This window comes from Bos javanicus, chromosome 7 (genome assembly GCF_032452875.1).
Source record: "Bos javanicus breed banteng chromosome 7, ARS-OSU_banteng_1.0, whole genome shotgun sequence".
NCBI classification, from domain to species: Eukaryota; Metazoa; Chordata; class Mammalia; order Artiodactyla; family Bovidae; genus Bos; species Bos javanicus.
Window position 1 is genome coordinate 53,454,185 of NC_083874.1, and position 19,536 is coordinate 53,473,720.

A 19,536-nucleotide genomic window follows, 5' to 3' on the forward strand; every position below is an offset into this window, starting at 1 on the left:
AGTTAAATAACCAGGGTGACAATATAGTGCCTTGACGTACTCCTTTTCCTATTTGGAACCAGTCTGTTGTTCCACGTCCAGTTCTAACTGTTGCTTCCTGAACTGCATACAAAGAATAGCAAGAAGAGATAAGAAAGTCTTCCTCAGCGATCAATGCAAAGAAATAGAGGAAAACAACAGAATGGGAAAGACTAGAGATCTCTTCAAGAGAATTAGAGATACCAAGGGAACATTTCATGCAAAGATGGGCTCGATAAAGGACAAAAATGGTATGGACCTATCAGAAGCAGAAGATATTAAGAAGAGGTGGCAAGAATACACAGAAGTGACTTAGCAGCATAAAATTCTGTGTAATTTGAACAAAATGTATACTTTTGTTAATAATACTGTATCATGTTAATTTCCTGTTTGTTTTACAACATAGTATTTCTTTATATTCTCAGAATTAGAAGTTTCAAGCGTCATTCAGATTATTTTTTTAAAAATCACTAAAATAATAAGCTTTTTAGACTTTTAGTAGTAATGCCAGATGCCAGAATAAATGGAACTAATACCAAAGTTTTGAGTGAATATGAATTAGAAATCTAGCATTCTATTCATGCTTAGTCAAACAAATGGAAACAAAATGTCATAAATTTTTTAGTTCAGCAAAAAATCATGTTTTCTAAAATATAGATTATAAATATTATATATGTATACCTAAACTTTTTATGCTATATTTGATAAAGGCATGATAAATAATAACAACAAAAAGAGTTGGAGAAATTGGAAAACATAAAATACATGAAATGGGAGCCTTAACTATAAAATAGAAAAAGTGAAACAACTAGATAGAAGTAAAAGATCATCACATAGTCCAGTTGTTTTTAAACATAGATGCTCATTAGAATCGCATCTGGATTTTTGGAGGAAAAAACAATACCTGAGTATTTGTATTAAAAAAAAAGAGAAAATTCCAAGATAATTCTACTGTGCATCTGGATTTTAAAAAGTGGTTGCAGATTTTTCTGTTAGAATTCTATTATTTTCTGTTGACCAATCATGATACAATGGTATTAAAATGAATAAGAGTTACATAATCACAATAACAAAAGATATTTATCAGTTTTCAAAATCAATAGCCAGAAAAAAATAAAAGATAATTACAGTAATAAGCCATAATGGAAATATGATTAACCTAACAATATAAAATATAAAATAATTGCATACAATATGGGGGGTTAAGTAGAGTGAGGTAATAAGTGGAATTACATACGTGCAAATACTTTTATCCACCTAGCCAGTCTGTATCTTTTGATTGGTGCATTTAATCCATTTACATTTAAATGTAATTATTGATATGTAATGCTACTATTAACATTTTCTTTATTGTTTTGGATTTATTATAGGTCTTTTCCTTTTCTTGTGTTTCTTAGAGAAGTTCCTTTAGCATTTGCTGGTTTGGTGGTCTGAATTCTCTTAAATTTTGCTTGTCTGGAAAGCTTTTAATTTCTCCATCAAATCTGAATGAGGGTCTTGCTGAGTAGTGTATTTTTGGTTGTAGCTTCTTCCTTTTCATCACTTTATATATATCATCTCATTCCTTTCTGGCTTGTAGATTTTCTGTTGAGAAATCAGCTGATAACCTGATGGGAGTTCCCTTGTATGTTTTTTGTCATTTTTCCCATGTTGCTTTTTAATATTTTATCTATATCTTTAATTTTTCTCAGTTTGATTATTATGTGTTGGTGTATTCCTCCTTGGGTTTATCCTGCCGGGAACTCTCTGTGCTTCCTGCACTTGGTTGACCATTCCCTTTCCCTGTTAGGGACATTTTCAGTTATTATCTCTTCACATATTTTCATGGGTTCTTTCTCTCTTTCTCCTCCTCCTTCTGGGACCTGTATAATGCAAATGTTGGTGTGTTTAATGTTGTCCCAGAGGTCTCTTAGGCTATCTTTTTTTTTTTTCATTCTTTTTTCTATATTCTGTTTTGTGGAGTGATTTCAACCGTCTGTCTTCAATGTCACATATCTGTTCTTCTGCCTCAGTTATTCTGCTATCAATTCCTTCCAGTGTATTGTTCTTCTCTGTTTGTTCTTTAGTTCTTCTGGGTCTTTGGTAAACATTTCTTGCATCTTCTCCATTCCTTTCCAAGATCCGGGATCATCTTCACTATCAATGTTCTGAATTCTTTTTCTGGAGGATTGCCTGTGTCTACTTCATTTAGTTTTTTTTTTTTTTTTCCCCTGGGGTTTTATCTTGTCCCTTTATCTGGGATATGATTCTCTGTATTTTCATATTGATTAACTTTCCGTGATGTGGTTTTTGTTCTGGTAGCTATGGGATTGTAGTTCTTGCTTCTTTTATCTGCCCTCTGGTGGATGAGGCAAAGAGGCGTATGCAAGCTTCCTGACAGTGGGAGAAACTGGATCTTGCTCTGGTGGGCAATGCTCAGTGAAAACTTTAATCTGATTGTTTGCTGATGGATGAGGCTACGCTCCCTTCCTGTTATTGCTTGACTTGAGGCAGTCCAGCCCCAGAGTCTATGTGCTTTACGTAGGGTTAATGGTGTCCTCCAAGAGGGCTCATGCCCAGGGGTACCTCCCAGGACTGCTGATGCCAGTGCCCCTGTCCCTGTGGCAAGCCACTGCTGACTCATGCCTCCACAGGAGACCCTCCAACACTGGCAGGTAGGTCTGGTTTAGTCTCCTGTAGGATCACTCCTCCTTTTCCCTGGGTCCTGGTGTGCACTAGACCAGGGTATGTTTGTGCCCTCCAAGAATGGAGTCTCTGTTTTCACCAGTCCTGTAATCAAATCCAGCTGACCTTCAAGGTTATATTCCCTGGGGATTTTAGTCCTTTTGATGGATCTTCAGGCTGTGAAGCCTGACGTGGGCCTCAGAACCTTCATAACAGTGGAAGAACTTCTTTGGTATTATTATTCTCTAGTTTGTGGGTCATCTACCCTGTGGGTGTGGGATTTGGTTTTATCATGATTGCAGCTTCTCCTTTGTCTTTGAATGTGGGGTCTCTTTTCTTTTGGTGGGTTCCAACATCCTCTTGTCATTTGGTAGGTTCCAACATCCTCTTGTCAATGGTTGTTCCACAGCTAGTTGCAATTTTGGTGCTCTCTCAGGAGATGAGCACACGTTCTTCCACTCCACCATCTTGAACCAACCTTGCCAGTAAGTCTTAATGCCGTTAGTGCATTCAACTAAAATAGAGAATTGAGGGTGGTAAGTTCAGTAAAGTGTTATTAAATTGGCCAGGTAGCACAGATTTGTTGAAGTACTTGACCAATAAAGTAGGTTCCATGATCATTATGAAGACTGAGAGTAGTTCTCCAAGTAGGGACAATCTTTTCCAAAAGGACTCTAACCACAGAAGAGGCTGTCTGCAAGGGGAGGCTTCATTCAGTCCAATGTGAAAACATACAATGACCAAAATATATTTATATCAACAAGAGGGAGGAAGTTGTATGAAATCTCTTTGCCATATCTTGAATGACCTGTTAGGCAGTTTAAAATCAGAGAGTGGTATCCAGCTTTCTCTAGGTTGTACTTTGGACAAGTGGGACATTTGAGTTAGGCACTTTAAGCAGTCTTGTTAATGTTTCCTGCCAATATTGATTCACAAATGCTGCCATTTTATTAGTAGACCAATGGCTGAATGGATGTGCAGTGGTGAGGAGTGGGAATTTTAGAGTCTGCAATATGACTGGGTTGTTATTTGGTATGAACTAACACCTTATCTTTTTAATCAAACGAACAATTGTTGAATTTTTAATCTTGTTTTTCCTTTTTTGAGTCCAGTTATTATGCCTTTGTAGCCAGCTTTTCTAAATTCCTGTTTGGGGAAAAATTTATTTGAACCATGACAGAGGTTTGGCTGTTCTTAATTTCTTTTAGAGCAGCATTTCTTCTAGAAAAGTCAGCGAAGTGATTTCCCTTAGCGTCCAGAAAATTGGGCTTCCCTGGTGGCTCAGACGGTAAAGAATGTGCTTACAATGAGGGAGACCTGGGTTCCATCACTGAGTCGGGAAGATCCCCTGGAGGAGGGCATGACAACTCACTCCAGTACTCTTACCTGGAGAATTCCATGGACAGAGGAGCCTCGTGGCCTCCAGTCCATGGGGTCGTAAAGAGTCAGACATGACTGGGCAACTTTCACTTTTCCAGAGAATCAAGCTTAGAATGCTCTGGGATCTTAATAACTATAAAGTGGTGGGTTAAAGTATCACATCTAATAATTCCTGTATACATGGGCCATTTTAAATTTTATTTCTGCTGAAAGTAAGGAAATTGTGTTGCTTCTGCAACATTCCAAAATCATGAGCTGCTCTGAAAGCTTATCTACTGTCAGTATAAATATTGGCAGTTTTGCCCTCAGCTAAAGTATCAGCCTGTGTAGGAGCGTGTAATTCAGCCTGTTGAGCTGAAGTGGCCATAGGTTAAGATGCTGCCTCAACGTATTAAAAGGAGTTGCGATATCATATCCAGTCCAGTATTCACCGTTGTCATCTTTTAAATAAGAACCATCAGTGAACCATGAGAAGTCAACCTTACCCAAAGGAATTTACTGCAGAATATCAGAGTCAGGAGGTGATCTCACAGAGTCAGGAGGTGATCTGCCAGCATTGAGCAGTTGTGAAGGACTTTTTTTCGGTGACAGAGGGGAGAAGAGTAATTAGGTTAAGTGTATTATAATGTAATATTGTAGTTAAGTGAGGAGCAGTTAACAAAAGGACTTCATAGGAGGTAAGGTGACTGAGAAAAGTTGCTGCTACTGCTGCTAAGTGGCTTCAGTCGTGTCCGACTCTGTGCGACCCCATAGACCACCAGGGCTCCCCCATCCCTGGGATTCTCCAGGCAAGAACACTGGAGTGGGTTGCCATTTCCTTCTCCAGTGCATGAAAGTGAAAAGTGAAAGGGAAGTCGCTCAGTCGTGTCCGACTCTTAGCGACCCCATGGACTGCAGCCTACCAGGCTCCTCCATCCATGGGATTTTCCAGGCAAGAATACTGGAGTGGGGTGCCATTGCCTTCTCCGGAGAAAAGTTGAGTGTGATGCAAATTCATCAGGGCTTTTAGTACATGAAGTAGAGAAATTGTTAAAGGAGATCTCACAGTGATACTCTTGTTGGTCTTAACCTAAAGGGCAATGGCAGTTTTGGCTCTAAGTCAAGATTTGTCCCTGTGTCATGGATGGTGCCCAGTTGCTGGCTCTAATGCCGTATGGTTCGTGGTGGTCCCCATGTTTTTGGGTGAGTACTCCAAGGACATTCCCTTCCATTCATTTATCTATATAAAAAGGAAAAAGGCAATCTGATAATTGGACTGCCCAAGGGCAAATGGGTTAACCAAATTCTCCTTCAGTGTTTTAAAGTCTGTGTGGATGAGTTCTTATAAAATTAAGCCAAGGTGGTAGTTCTTTAGCAAATTACATAGAAGTTTGGCCATAAGAGAGAAATTTGGAATCAGCAGTAGCTAACTAGCCTGAGAAACCCTTGCAGTTGGTGCTTAGTTTTGGGTATTGGGATCTAGGTGGAACCTTTGTTCTGATATCAGTTACCTTAAATATTGAACCTGGGTTTTGATAAACTACAGTTTTTCCTTGTTGACCTTATGTCCCTTTAAAGCTAAATGCTTTAGCAAGTGGATGTCACCTTCCTGTGAAGAGGCTTGAGAAGAATAAAGAAGTAAATCATCAACATATAGCAGCAAAGTAGAACCTCCCAAGAACTTTTTATCATCCAAGTCAGCCTCCATCGTTTGTGAGAAATGAATTTCTGAGGCAATACTCTTAAGGTGAATTCTTTTTTGTTTTCAAGTGAAGGCAAAGTGGTGTTGGCTAACTTCAACTGGAATACCAAAGAATGCTCTACGTTGATCGGTTACAACACAGAATTTGCTTGCATGGAAATGAATGTTAGTAATGTATGAGGGTTAAGAACAACAAGGTGTCAAGAGGTAATGTTTCTTACTCAGAGATCCTAGACAAACCTCCATATGCGGCCCTTAGATTTTCTTACTAGCAAAATAAGAGTATTATAAGCAGTAGTGTCGAGGGCAAGGACTTTCAATCTTCTATTATGGGCTTTGTACCTTGAAGGGCTTCTTATACAGTATTGATTAATTCTGGGGAGAGATTTGAGGGATCTGTTTGAATCTTGATAGGAGATGCATTATGAATTTTTCCAATATCATCTTGGAGATTTTGCACATAAGGTTGGTAGCTGCTTCAATAGGAACAGATGATCCGTGTTTCCAGACCCTACTCTAGTGTTGTCAGAAATGAAGCAAATAGAAGACCTCAATGGGTCATTTAATTCACCTGGTTGGTTGCTTTGATGACTGCTGTTAAGTTCTAGAGTTATTTTCACCTTTTAGGAGAAAGAAATTTTTTTATTTTTTTTTTTTACATTTTATTTATTTTTTTAAATTTTATTTTATTTTTAAACTTTATAATATTGTGTTAGTTTTGCCAAATATTGAAATGAATCTGTCACAGGTATACATGTGTTCCCCATCCTGAACCCTCCTCCCTCCTCCCTCCCCATACCATCCCTCTGGGTCATCCCAGTGCACCAGCCCCAAGCATCCAGTATCATGCATCGAACCTGGACTGGTGACTCGTTTCATACATGATATTATACATGTTTCAGTGCCATTCTCCCAAATCTTCCCACCCTCTCCCTCTCCCACAGATCTACAAGCAATAAATGCTGGAGAGGGTGTGGAGAAAAGGGAACCCTCTTACACTGCTGGTGGGAATGCAACTAGTACAGCCACTATGGAGAACAGTGTGGAGATTCCTTAAAAAACTGGAAATAAAACTACCTTATGATCCAGCAATCCCACTACTGGGCATACACACTGAGGAAACCAGAAGGGAAAGAGATACGTGTACCCCAATGTTCATTGCAGCATTGTTTATAATAGCCAGGACGTGGAAGCAACCTAGATGTCCATCAGCAGATGAATGGATAAGAAAGCTGTGGTACATATACACAATGGAGTGTTACTCAGCCATTAAAAAGAATACATTTGAATCAGTTCTAATGAGGTGGATGAAACTGGAGCCTATTATACAGAGTGAAGTAAGCCAGAAAGAAAGAAATTTTGCCATGATACTTTTCTAAGAAGTTTAAGCCTATTAAATGGATGGGACAGAGGAACTGCAGAGAAAAAGGTATCTATCTCTCAAAGAGTCTACACAAAAGAGGATAGACTCAAAACTGGAATCTCTGAGGTTCATCGGAAATCCCCACTATCTAAATTGATTTAGTGTCCTGAGGCAGGGGTTGCTTTGTTACAGTGGGGTTGAGTACCGAGAGTATAGCCCCAGTGTCAGGACTGGAAGAGATTCATCCATAATCTGGAGAAATGTTTCTCCAAGCCGATTAAGAGGGAGGATTGGAAAGAGCCTCTATAATTCCTTGGAGTTCCGTGATTGAGAATTGGAAGGACATTGGAAAGGCTGGTTAGACAGCAGAAGGTACCTGAAACATTAAAGTTTATAATCTCTTTTCCAATGTCCTGGCTTTTTGTGATGATAGAAACTAGGAGGGTTTGGGCTTCATTTTGAGACCTTAATTTTCTATAGTTGAAGATTAAGAATTATAGCAGTCTTTTAGGTGACTCACCCACAGTGTGAGAGAGCTAGTTTGCCAGATTAACTAAATCTGGAGTGGACATAGTTCCCCATTCTATCCTGGTCCTTTTTACTAGAAGGGAAAGGTCTCGGTTTAGCCCATTAGTAAACACAGAGCTAAAAGCTATGCAAATGGAATCAATATCTGAAGAAAGACCAGAATTTCTTTAAAAAATAACATTGTCAATTGTAATACTTATGAACAGGCTCATCAGATTTTTGTTTGAATGCCTGAATTTTGTTTCTGTCAACAGACTTTGGAAAAGCCCTAGGGATTGCCTGATGAAGTTGCCTAGTGATTGCCTGAGCCTGTTAATAACAGAAATCAGTGGGCTGCTCTCCCAGTTGTAATCCTAGAGACCTTCAGGATTTTTCCCATTAGCAATTTTTATTCAGTGCTGGTTCTGGCCTTCATTCACAAGCATATGAACTAGCTGATACAAGTCAGAGCAGTAAGGTTGATAAATTTGAATGCTTTATTAAATTTCTCAGCAAATATATGAGGATTTTTGGTTACTTTGGGAAAATAATCTTTGTGGTTTTCAATTCAGCTTTAGTCCTGGGAACATAAGAAATTAAGAGTTTGGCCTCAGGATCCTCAGAAAGGTTGATTTTATAGGCTCAAGTTCTGATAGGTTTAGAGGAAAAGGGAGTGAAGAGTTTTAGGAGAAGTTGGGCCAGAGAATTAGTATGGGAGAATTGAGGGAATAGAGGTGTAGGCAGCATAGAGGGAAAGGAAGAAGGTGACCCTGGAGACAGAGCCTGAGACAGCTCAGGAAGAGGAGCTGGAAGCGTCAGAAGCCACTTTATATTTCTTTAATCATTTGTTTGTCTTAGTTATTTTTAAATCTTATTTTGCAGAAAGGCAATTTGGGCTCCTAATAATGTTTGGAAGCCTCAAAATACCAGTCACAATAGGCATTTCATTCAGTTTTTCAAAGTTTTGAGCTATGGTTTTTAGTTTGGTTTTAAGAAAAGTTTGGGATTTTAAAAGTTCCTCATAATGGCTTTGATGTTTTAAATTGCCTTTTGTTAGGTGTGTCCATTTAGTTATAAACGTGTGAGGAAGGATTGTGTATGTAAACAAAACTGGCTGGAATCCTGGTGTGGGGAATGCCCTCAAAATAGGCACATAACTGGGTTCCCATGGCTCAAAAGTTTTTCTCTTGAGCAATGAGTAATTTTCAGATAGCCTGTTGTTCAGTCACTAAGTCATGTCTGACTCTTTGTGCCATCATGAACTGTAGCACGTCAGGCTTCCCTGTCATTCATCATCTCCATGAGTTTGCTCCAACTCGTGTCCATTCAGTCAGTGATGTCATCCAACCATCTCTTCCTCTGTCACCACCTTCTCCTCTTGCCCCAGATCTTTCCTAAACAGCTCAAATAGCATGCAGGCCTAATACCAGCCAATCCTAAGGGAACAGTCTGGTCCTGGAAGAGCCAGGCTGAAGCCTGCACAGCACAGCTCTAATGACACAGCCTAATTCTGAAGGAGTCAAGCCAAAGATGTAACACATAGTTCCACTAGAGCAGTTTAGTCCCCAAGGAGTTACATCAAAGGCTTAACGGCACAGTTCTAGTAGAATAGCTCCTGCTTCAAAAGGAATCAGGCCAATGGCTCAAGTGGCACAGGTCCAGTGAAGCAGCCCTGTTCCAAAAGAAATGAATGGAAGACCAGCACAGTTTGAATTGTAACAGCCTAGAAATCAGGCTGAAATGTCAGGCTAGTACTTGAATATATTGATAGAATAAGGCCTATCAGAAACAAGACCTAATAAGAAAGGATGAGGCCTTAAAATAGATTTCAAGTAAAACCTGGAGAACTTCAAAACACAAAGAGAGCAGACGCTTGGATTTGGATGGAGAGAGGAGGAAAAACTTAGTCTTAAACCCCAGGGTTGGTGAGAAAAGCAGTGAGCAACAATGGACATCAAGTGGGTACCACATCTGTTTGCTCACCAGCCTTGGAGTCATTGGGGTCTTCTCTGGATCCCCATACAAGCCACCAAAATCTTAACACAGATAGGCTGACAATTACTTCTCCAGCAAAAGTGGGTTGATTCAGAATCAACAAAGATTTGCATTTTGGAGTTTACAACCATGGTGAGCTACACACGAGTCCCAATACAGCAAGGAGAAGAGAACTTTTTCAAAGAGGGGAAAAGAAAGCTGGGAGGGCTGTAGTAAACAATCCTATGGAGGAATTGAGAGTTTAAAGTATAGTGGGTTTTCATTGGCTGAGTTGTGACAGTCTCTCGTTGGCTAAGCTTTCGCCAGGCAAGAAGGGGAAGTCTTTTTCTTCTTGAGCTTTGCTAACTTTGTAGGGCATGAGAGCTTGCCCTTCTGGCCTTCCGACTTTATTTTAATTAGAGTTCACTTATTTTTATTAATTTTTGCACATTGTAGATCTGATGCTGAATCACTTAACATAATGATAATTGATTAGCAAATGTTCATTGAGCACCTGCTATGTGATATGCACTGTCATTCAGTTAGTCCTTAATTTCCCATCACTTAAACTCTCAATATTTTTATGAGGTAAAGCTAATTAGCACTTGGGAAATACAGATGTCTTTGTATGAATCATTTGTATATACAGTTGGCCCTTAGACCATGTGGATCCACTTGTATGTGGATATTTTTCAATTGCAAATACTACTACTACATGATCTGTGGTTGCTTGAAATCTGCAGATGTGGAAGAAATGTGAATATGAAGGGAGGACTGTGAAAATGAAGGGACAACTGTAAGTTGTATGTTTTTAACCCCCACCTTGTTCGAGCGAAAGCAAAAGTCGCTCAGTCGTGTCGGACTCTTTGCGACGCCATGGACTATACAGTCCATGGAATTCTCCAGGCCAGAATACTAGAGTGGGTACCCTTTCCCTTCTCCAGGGGATCTTCCCAACCCAGGGATTGAACCCAGGTCTCCCACATTACAGGCAGATTCTTTACCAGCTGAGCCACAAGGGAAGCCCAAGAATACTGGTGTGGATAGCCTGTCCCTTCTCTAGCAGATCTTCCTGGCCCAGGGATCGAACCCGGGTCTCCTGCATTGCAGGTGGATTCTTTACCAACTGAGTTATCAAAGAAGCCCCATCTTGTTCAAGAGTCAGCTGTTATTATGTATATGGAATAATGATGCTACTGACCCCTCATATTTGGACCTGAACTTGGAGGTTTTAGTAAGGAGCAGAGTTTCTTTGAATTCCTCACGGTCTCGTTGTCTCCAGACTGGGTGGCCTGTGCACCAGTGTCCAGTTTGAGAGGTGTTATACCACAGGGAGAAAGCCTCTTGACTGTGGTTGCTTGTTCTTGAGTGAAATGGGATGGAACGTCAGAGTAGAAGTTCCCAAACTAAGTTCTGGGCTAGCCTCTCAGTGAAAGGCTTAAACAGTGTTTAAGTTGATCTAGTCTCTCTTCTGTATAAAAATCTGGTTTCCATTTTCTTGGGGATGAAGTTCAAATTCCTTAGCTTGGCATTCGTTTCTTGCAGAGTTTGATTCAAAGCTCTCTTCCTAGTCTTATATCTTTCAAGCTGAGCTCCCTGCTATTTCTGGGTAGGTCCTCTGCTTTTGCCTCTCTTTGCTTACCCTTCCTACTTCTAGAATACCTTTGTATGTCTCTCTCCCCTGCCGTGCACCTCTTCCCATCTCTAGATATTCAGATAGTACTAAACTTTTAAAGTACACTTCAAATGCCACTTCTTTTTTTTCCCCCCTGGGGAGCCTCCTCCCATGGCCCCAGCTTAAATAATATCCCTTTTACACTTCTGTGGCTATTTTTTTGCCTTAGCATGCACTGCTTTAATGTATAAATTTGTATACATTAAGTGCATGTATGCATGCTCAGTCTCTCAGTTGTGTCTGACTCTTTGTGACCCCATGGACTATAGCCTGTCAGGCTCCTGTGTCCATGGAATTTTCCAGGCAAGAATACTGGAGCTCGTTGCCATTTCCTTCTCCATGGGATCTTCCTGACACAGAAATCAAACCCATGTCTCTTGTGCCTCCTGTGGTGGCAGGTGGATTCTGTACCATAGCACTGAGTAGACCCTTCTAAATTGTATTCTCCTCAAGGATATGGAATAGATACGTGCCATCTTTTTATTTCTTTGAGTACATTGCTATTGGATTCTCAAATATTTGAGTAAATTAGGCATTATGGTATAATAGTTAAGAATTTGGGCATCAGAGGAACCAGGTTCTTAGACTACCAGTTATTAACTATGTGGTTGTGACAGGTTATTTAACCCCTCTGAATCTGTTTACCCATTTGAAAATGGGAGTAATAACACATGTTCAGTACAATGGTTGTAGGGATGAAATGATTTAAATTGCTTAGTAGGTACATGTTACATAGTAAAGTATCCAATAAATAATATATTTAAAGTTGTTTTGATTTACATAAAGGTGAATTTGGATCTTCCGCATTTTCCTTGAATGATCTTTTCATGTAGATGGAATTAGAAACCTCATCTGGTAAAGGTTGACACACCTTTCTTTGTTCTTTTTGATTTCATTTTAAAAATCAACCCTGAAAATTTCATTAGCTTTAGTGCTCTGGTTGGAAAAATAAATTCTCCAGAGTCAGTGCTGGCTATGGCCTCATTTAAGATATACAGTTTTAGGGACAATGGCCTTAGGAAAACATGCAGATGTGTACTCAGAATGCAGATTGTGAGCTGTGTTGTGACTGATGTGGGTGGTGGGCATATCATCATCTGGAGAGGTGAGAGGTTTTCCGAGTCTTCTCAGCCATGTTTGAGAGAATGCAGGACACTGGTGGTGACTTCAGCCCTCCAACCCTTCCCCTCCATGTCTTAGGCTTGAATGGATGAGACCAAGAGAGGTTCTTGGAATGTATTAGGACAGTTCCTCCCCCACGGAGGATAGGGCCCCTCTCTCCATTTGCTGACTGAGCATCCACTGGACACTTCCCTCCTCTCGCGGGTGTCTTCATCAGTGGGACAGGATGAAGATTGGCCCTGTTGTTTCTCTGTGAGTCTTGGCACACCTCCCCTGACATAGTCACTTGCCACCCAGAAGCTATAGGCAAGACTGCACATCACAGAAATTAGTCAAATGTATTTGAACATGGTCTGTTTCCTTTTGCCTATGTCATAATATAGAGTTCAGGCTGTAGAATGGCCTTGAACAAGGAGACGTCACTTGCTTTTCTTACAAATTAAGCAATAGAACTCAGTTTAAAATGCCACGTGTGACTTGGGGAAATGCCTCTCTCCAAGCACAGTTTTTGGTAGAATGTGTTCTCAGCTTGTCCACATATGGGAAAAGAGAAGAGTCACTGGGAATTCTGCTTTCACCTGTGTTAGCTCCAGGCGTGGGGATGTGCTGGGGCTGAAAAGGGACACCTGGCTGTGACCAACAGTGACCATGTTTGTAGCTCATTTTCCTGGTCACTTGGTATAGAGAAGGTTTTGTTTTATGTGCTTGCTGGCATCTCTTTCTTCAGTTCTGTGGGAATCTTCTTTAATGGACAGTGTCAGGGCAAGTGGCTATATGTTAATAGTAACCACATTCTTACGTGGTAAGCTCTGACCAGACTTGCATAGTTGGAAAGTTTCACCTAATGTACCTAATCTTTTTTTTTTCCCTTCACTCATCAAGCATAAAATTGGGAATATCACCTTTGATGAGTGTGATGATCTATGGAGTGGCCAGTTTCTTCTCTCCCTTTGTTCTTTCAGTGACACCCTCTCTCAACCAGTCACTGTGCTAGGTTCTCAGGATGCAGTGGTGAACATGAAGGAACACAGTCATCAATCTTACGAAACTTAACATTCTGGGAGACCCTAAGCAGATAAGGTGGCAGCCCAGATCCTGCAGAACCTTTTAGGCCTTGGTGTGTGGGGGTCGGGGGCGGGGGGGGGGGGGGGCTTTGGTCTGTGTCCTTAGAGCTCTGGGAAGCCATTGCAGGGTTCACTGCTGGAGCTGGCATGGTTGGGTGGAGAGCCATTGGAGGGACAAAGTTGGGAGACGAGGAAGGGGCAGTTTCAGTTATCCAGGCAATGGGGGTTTTGGTTTACAGGTTGCTGGTGTTGATGCAGGAGTGTGCAGAACTCAAATGCGCAGGAAGCCAAATGGACAGACTTGAGGAGAGCGATTGCTGCCAAAGATACCACGCGGGTGTCTGTCTCTGACCTGTGTGGCATGCTGAATGGTGGCGCCCTTTGTCTAAGTAGGGACACAGGAAGGGGCCTGTGGTTGGCTCTTTGGGGAGCCGGTAGGAGAGAAGAGAGGATTTCGTTTTGAAAGTGTTGAGCTTTACCTGAGAGTGATGCTTCTGAGGGAAAGCTGCAACCTCTCTGGGGCTCATGTCCTCCTCTCGGCTCTCAATGTCGGTCCTCTTATCTAAAGAATCTGACATTCTACACAAACTAACTTGTGTTTCTTTGGCCAAGCAGATCGATGCAACAGGTTTTGAGGGCCACCTTGTCCAGCCCTGTCCTACACACTCATTGTGCATTGTAATTCAGAATCACTCATGAATCATTTTAAATGCAGTATGATGGGGTGCAGAGAGTAAGTATAATTGGCTTTCAGAGAAGGGAGAGATTAACCAGGCCTGGGGACTTTGGTGGTGTTGTACACACGAGAACAGCACTTGTAAGCAGCCGAGAGGTTAATCCTGTGGCAAGTGCTTCCCTCGGCCGTTGGGACCAGTTCCTAGGTCCAGGGACAGTGACAGAGTAGCAGAGCATTTTAAGCATAGTTATATCCAGTCTTGCTAACTTTGGAGATCAGATGCACCGATAATAAACATACTGTGAGGTTACTTGAGTTCTTCATTATGTACACGTGTGTAAGCCCGTGTGTTCATGTGCTCATATGTGTTGTTTTACCCCAGGAGCAAAAGGAAATGGCTTGTCTTGTGCTATTACTGGTAAAACTTATATAAACTAACTTAAGAAGTTAGGATATACCTACCTGTTTCAGTGAAAGAAAGGATTATACTTGGCTTGCTCTCTTAATCTCTGGGGAGTTAGTATCTGCTGTGGCATCTCCAGGAAGAGAAGGGCAGTTTCCTTTGGTTCGCTAGTGAGCAGCAGCTTTCGGAGCAGCCTGTCAGGGCCCCGACTTCCAGCTGCTTCCTCGTCCCTTCGCTGCCTGGTCTCCTCACTCAGCGGCAGAGCCTACTTACTCTGTAAAGCAGATCCTTGTCCTCCCCAGAGGCTGCCAGTCACGCCTTCCCTCTGCTCTGGCCAGCGTTCTGCCTTTCTAGCAACAGATGTTTCTGAAAAGTAAATATTATTGCCTCTGCTTGGCTCCTTGCTGTGTCTCGCGCTGCCTGAACATGAAACAGTGGGGTTATATGAGCAGGGTGCCACGAAGCTTGGCATGCACCCAGCGCCAACACCAGCCTCCCTGCCTTCTCTCCTTGTACTGAAATGCGTGTGTGAGATTCCTGCACGCATCAGAACGAAGGCAGCAGAAAGAAGTGTCTGTGCAGCTGCATGTCCAGCGTGATCGCCTATACAAGAGGCCAGCACCCTGTCTGGGTGGCAGTAGCCAAGAAGCAGTGGCTTTCGGGTGCTCTCTTTTTGATGTTCTCTGCATTGTCCCAAGTAACAGAGAGGAGTTGATCTTAATGGGGTGGACCAGTGCACTGTGCCCCAGGGGCCTCAGTTCAGAGGGCTTGGTAGAGTTGCAGATCTGCATCTTAGAGGTCGTGTGCGCTTTGGTCAGTCCCTTCACATCTACCTCTCTCAGTACAGGTAATTGTGCTTCCCTTCCTGGGTCCTGTTATGGGAGGACTAATGTATTAAGGAAGGCTAGCCCAGCCCTGCCTAGAACAGAAGCTGACAGCCTACAGAGCGCTTACCCTGTGTGTCTCAGTGGGTCTCCTGGCAGCCCTACAGCTTAGGTGGGTCTCCTCACCCAGAGGATGATGACTTACATTAGGTGAGATGTTAGAGATGTTATGACTAACCCAGGGTTAGTTACATAGCCGGTCAGTGATGGAGCTAAAACGTGAATCCAGGAGCGGCAGAGGTTGAGGTGAGGGCCAGGGGCTGGGGAAGGGGTTGACCAGTGTGTAGAACCAGGACCCCATGTAATGCCAGTGGAGAAGAGAGGTTCTCGTAGTTGAGCTGGAAATGCTGTTCCAAAGGCTGGGAGTAGATGCTGAACTGGGAAACAGCAGTGTTCACTGTACCTTTACATGGAGAGTTCTCTCTCAGGCACGTGTCATTCAAGCCCATGGTGAGTTTCTTTTCAGATTCCGATGACTGGGCTTCTCACTCTACTCAGCTGTCCTTCCTGGCCCACAGCCCAGTACTGACTCCATACCAGGACTCATTACCTAATCTCCCATCCAGGGCACCAGCCTCTTTATCAGCTTCGTGGGGCCTACAGCACTTCGTGGGGTGTGCTGTGGTGGGGTGTGCTGTGTGTCACCACACAGAGAAGTCGGGTCACACTCTGATTATAAGCTTACAGGCTTATTTCTGGTTCCATGGGCCTCCCGAGGAAGGCCCCACGAAGGCCCCGTTGTGCATCATTAGCCACTGCTCAATCTTCATTGGCAGCACGGCTTTTCGGGTGCCTGTTTGGGAGCTTTCCCAAGCCTGGCTGACTTTTCGCCTTTCTTCTACCTTGTTGAGAAGAGGGTCCAGCTTGAGTCTCACTTGCCCTGTTGGAGAGGCACAGGAGGGTTGCTGAGTGGATAGAGAAGCAGTCCTGTTCTTATTCTTTGCTCAGGCCTTTATCTGTGAATCCTGATCAGAGAAACATTCTGGCAAAGCCTAGACTGAGTACCACCTGCCCACATTCCGTGCACTGCATGAAGAGCTTTGTCTTCTACTCAGAAACATTATTCTTCCTCATTTTCTTCCTGCCTGACTGTTGGCACCCCTGTCCTCCCCACAGTGTTCTTTCAGATGCATCTGTTTCTTTCTTGACTTGCCAGGGAGTGATGTGTGTTCTTGGGGATATTCTCAGCCTGGGTTGGCCAATCTTAAGAGATGCCCTGAGAGATTTCTCTGCCAGAATCTTTATACTTTTGGCCAAGAACCATTCCATTAAAGTGACTGAATCAGAGACTGCTGGCCGTTGGCTCCTGTGTTCTCCTCTGCTCCGTGCCTTCTTCTTCTGGTGATGAGTAGTGGGCCTTGCACAAGGCATAGGTAGCTTGGGACCCGCGTCATATGAGCTGAGGTTGGGAGGGCAGCCCTGAGCAGGAGCCCCTGGAAACCATGCAGTGGTCTGAGCCTCAGACCCAAGAATAGCAGGACAGCCCACCTGGCTCCATTGCTTGGGGTGAACACTGGATTTGGCGAGCTCACTACTGGGGGTTGAATTTGTATATAGCTCTCCCCACCCCTGCCACACACATATTATTTAGCACGTACTGAGCAGGGTACAGTGGCAAGTACATGGAGAGGAAACAAACCAAGCCAGTAGATGGAAAAAAGCATGACCCCTAACCTCAAGGGACAAATTTAGGAACTAAAAAAGAAGTGCTGAGTATCATGGATGCTTTTATTCCAGAAGGCTCTGTTGATCTGTGAAGCTAGAACCCTCCCTCGCCCCTAACTCCCCCTAGTACCTTATGAAAGCCAGACCTCACTGCCAGTTATGCCTCATATTTCCCTCCTCTGGGAATTTGAACATAATGCCATTTCCCCTTCAATGAGGGAAACATGTCCGAGGGTAATTTGAATGATTAGCCTAATCTGCAGGAAGGCTGCACATGGAATTAAGTTAAGCACATTTGTGCCGAGCAGCCTTGTCCGTCAGGCCACTTAAAGGTACCTCGGTGGTTTATACCCTTAACAGAAGCTGAGGGTTCCGGAAGGGTCATTGGTTTTTATTACTGTCTTAAATGAAAGCTTGTTTTTAAAATTTGACAAGGGCCTCTGAGAGCTTTCTTTATTGATACCATGTGTGGGGTGCGTTTTTTACCCCAGCTCAGAACATTGCCAGGGCTTTGTTCTCCTGGCAGTGGTGGAACGAGGTCACCCAGGGAACTATCTGGTTCAGGCAGAGCTTTGACAGGCTGGCGGCTGCTCTCCTCTGAGGGGAGCCCAGAGGGTTCTGAGAACTCAGGCCTTGTGTGTCCTTGAGTCAGAAGAGGAGGTTCGGGTGCTCCTGTGCAGTTCCAAGCCCTTTCTGCCAGCTCCCACCTAATGCCTATTTGTCGTGTGTGTTAGACTAGGGTGCGTATTGTTGAGTCTGACATGAGGGCAGCTTCACTGACCATGTGGAGGGTCAGTGATAGAGCAGGGCTGAACAGATCCTAATGTGGGCTCTGACCCTGACATTTTTAGGCAAGTGGATTCCCACCTGTATCAAGTGGAGATGACAGGACTTGCTGTGTAGCTTGAGGAATTAAGAGAGAGAGGGCCAGACTTGTTAAAGCAAATGTAGCAGAAGTACTGACTTGTGAAGCAAATCAGCTATTTCATGTTATAAACAGTTATTTACTGTTTTGAATTGACGTTATTTTGTGCTCTGAGATGGACTCAGGAACAGATTTAGCTGCTTTTTGTACTACAAGGACTGAAAAGTGCAGTAAATATGAAAGCAGATTTATCTCAGTAATTCACATTTTTTACTTTCTTTTTTTTGTTGTTGTTGCTAGATTTGTCTTCAGCGAAGCGGAAGTTTGCAGATTCCTTAAATGAATTTAAATTTCAGTGCATAGGAGACGCAGAAACAGATGATGAAATGTGTATAGGTAAGTCACAACCACATGTAAGAATGTAAAAAGTGCACTGTTCACGACACTTTCATCGTCCTCACTGGGTCTTTCCCCTGGAACAGAGAGTATGTAAGTGTTATAAATTAAGAAGTCAATATTAAGAGTAGAGCCAGCAGAGTGAAGTGAGTATCAGGGGCCCTCGGGCTCTCCTGGGCTTTTCCTCGGAGTCCTGGGATTGCCTCTCTGCCTCTGGCCTGTAGGAGGGCATGGGAAGGTTTGTGGTGGGGCTCCTGTCTCCACCCTTCACTAGCATGCTGCTTCTGGCTGGCTTCATGACATTCTTCCCCTAATTCCAAATGTGGTACCTTAGGATTAGAGCAAAAGCAGAACATGGGGAGATGGGAGAAGAGCTAGGTCAGAGGTCCTAATGCAGACATGTTTTCTTGGACACTCATTTTTAAAAACCGAAGTACCGTATAAATTGAATTCGTGTCAAGTTCCAGTTTTTCAGCTTCTTTAAAAATTGGGGAGCCTGTGAAGCCGACCTTTCATTCTGCCCTGGCAGCAGTTGGCTGGGGCTGTGTAGCTGTCCTTGCCTTTGGATGTGGAGAGAAGCTGGGTGTCTGCATCATTCACTGCCCCCCCGCCCCGCCCCCCCCGCCTCAACACCTACCCCTTGCATTTTCCTTAGCAAATAGACTGAGAGCGGAGGTTCCCATTTATTCCCTCACTGCACTGTGCCTCTCTTCACCATCTCCTGTCCATCTTCTGTGGGCACCACTGAGCACAGGGGATTTGCAATGTCAAGACACCTGTCTTTGCCAGATCCTAGTCTCTACACCTTATTCTTCCATTGGGTGTATTGGTTGAATCCATTAAGTGAGCAGGAGTTGAGCGAGTTACATTGAATTAAGTCACCAAATGCTTATGGAGTCCCTGTTGGCTTACAGAGCATCAGAATCTGGGGATGAGCAGAGGGAATTGGGAGATAGCTGCGAGCAGTGAAAACATATCATTGTTGTAATGCCTGAATATATGAATGCTTTTCCCAACAATACATGAATGTCTCCAGTATCCTTAGGGCTATTGTGTGCAATGCTTGTTGCGTTTGGAATAATTTCAGTGAAAGAGACTGTCTACGTCTGACTGCTACGCTGCCAACTGTGTTGCAATAATAAGGGGCTTGAGGATTCAGAGAGGAGGAACCCAAGGCAGAGAGGTGGCTTCCAATGCCA

General features: G+C 43.0%; 1 protein-coding gene across 5 annotated transcripts in view; it reads left to right on the forward strand.

Annotated features, from left to right (window-relative positions):
• The window catches only part of ARHGAP26 (Rho GTPase activating protein 26), a 474,596-nt gene that overhangs the window by 109,516 nt on the left and 345,544 nt on the right, over positions 1–19,536 (forward strand). For 4 of the 5 annotated variants that reach the window (XM_061423834.1, XM_061423837.1, XM_061423836.1 and 1 more), the window contains exon 2: positions 18,242–18,337. In XM_061423834.1, the coding sequence (XP_061279818.1) occupies positions 18,242–18,337 (96 nt within the window). Of the gene's footprint in view, positions 1–5,066; positions 5,245–18,241; positions 18,338–19,536 lie in introns of those variants that run through there. The other variant, XM_061423835.1, reaches the window with a different exon arrangement.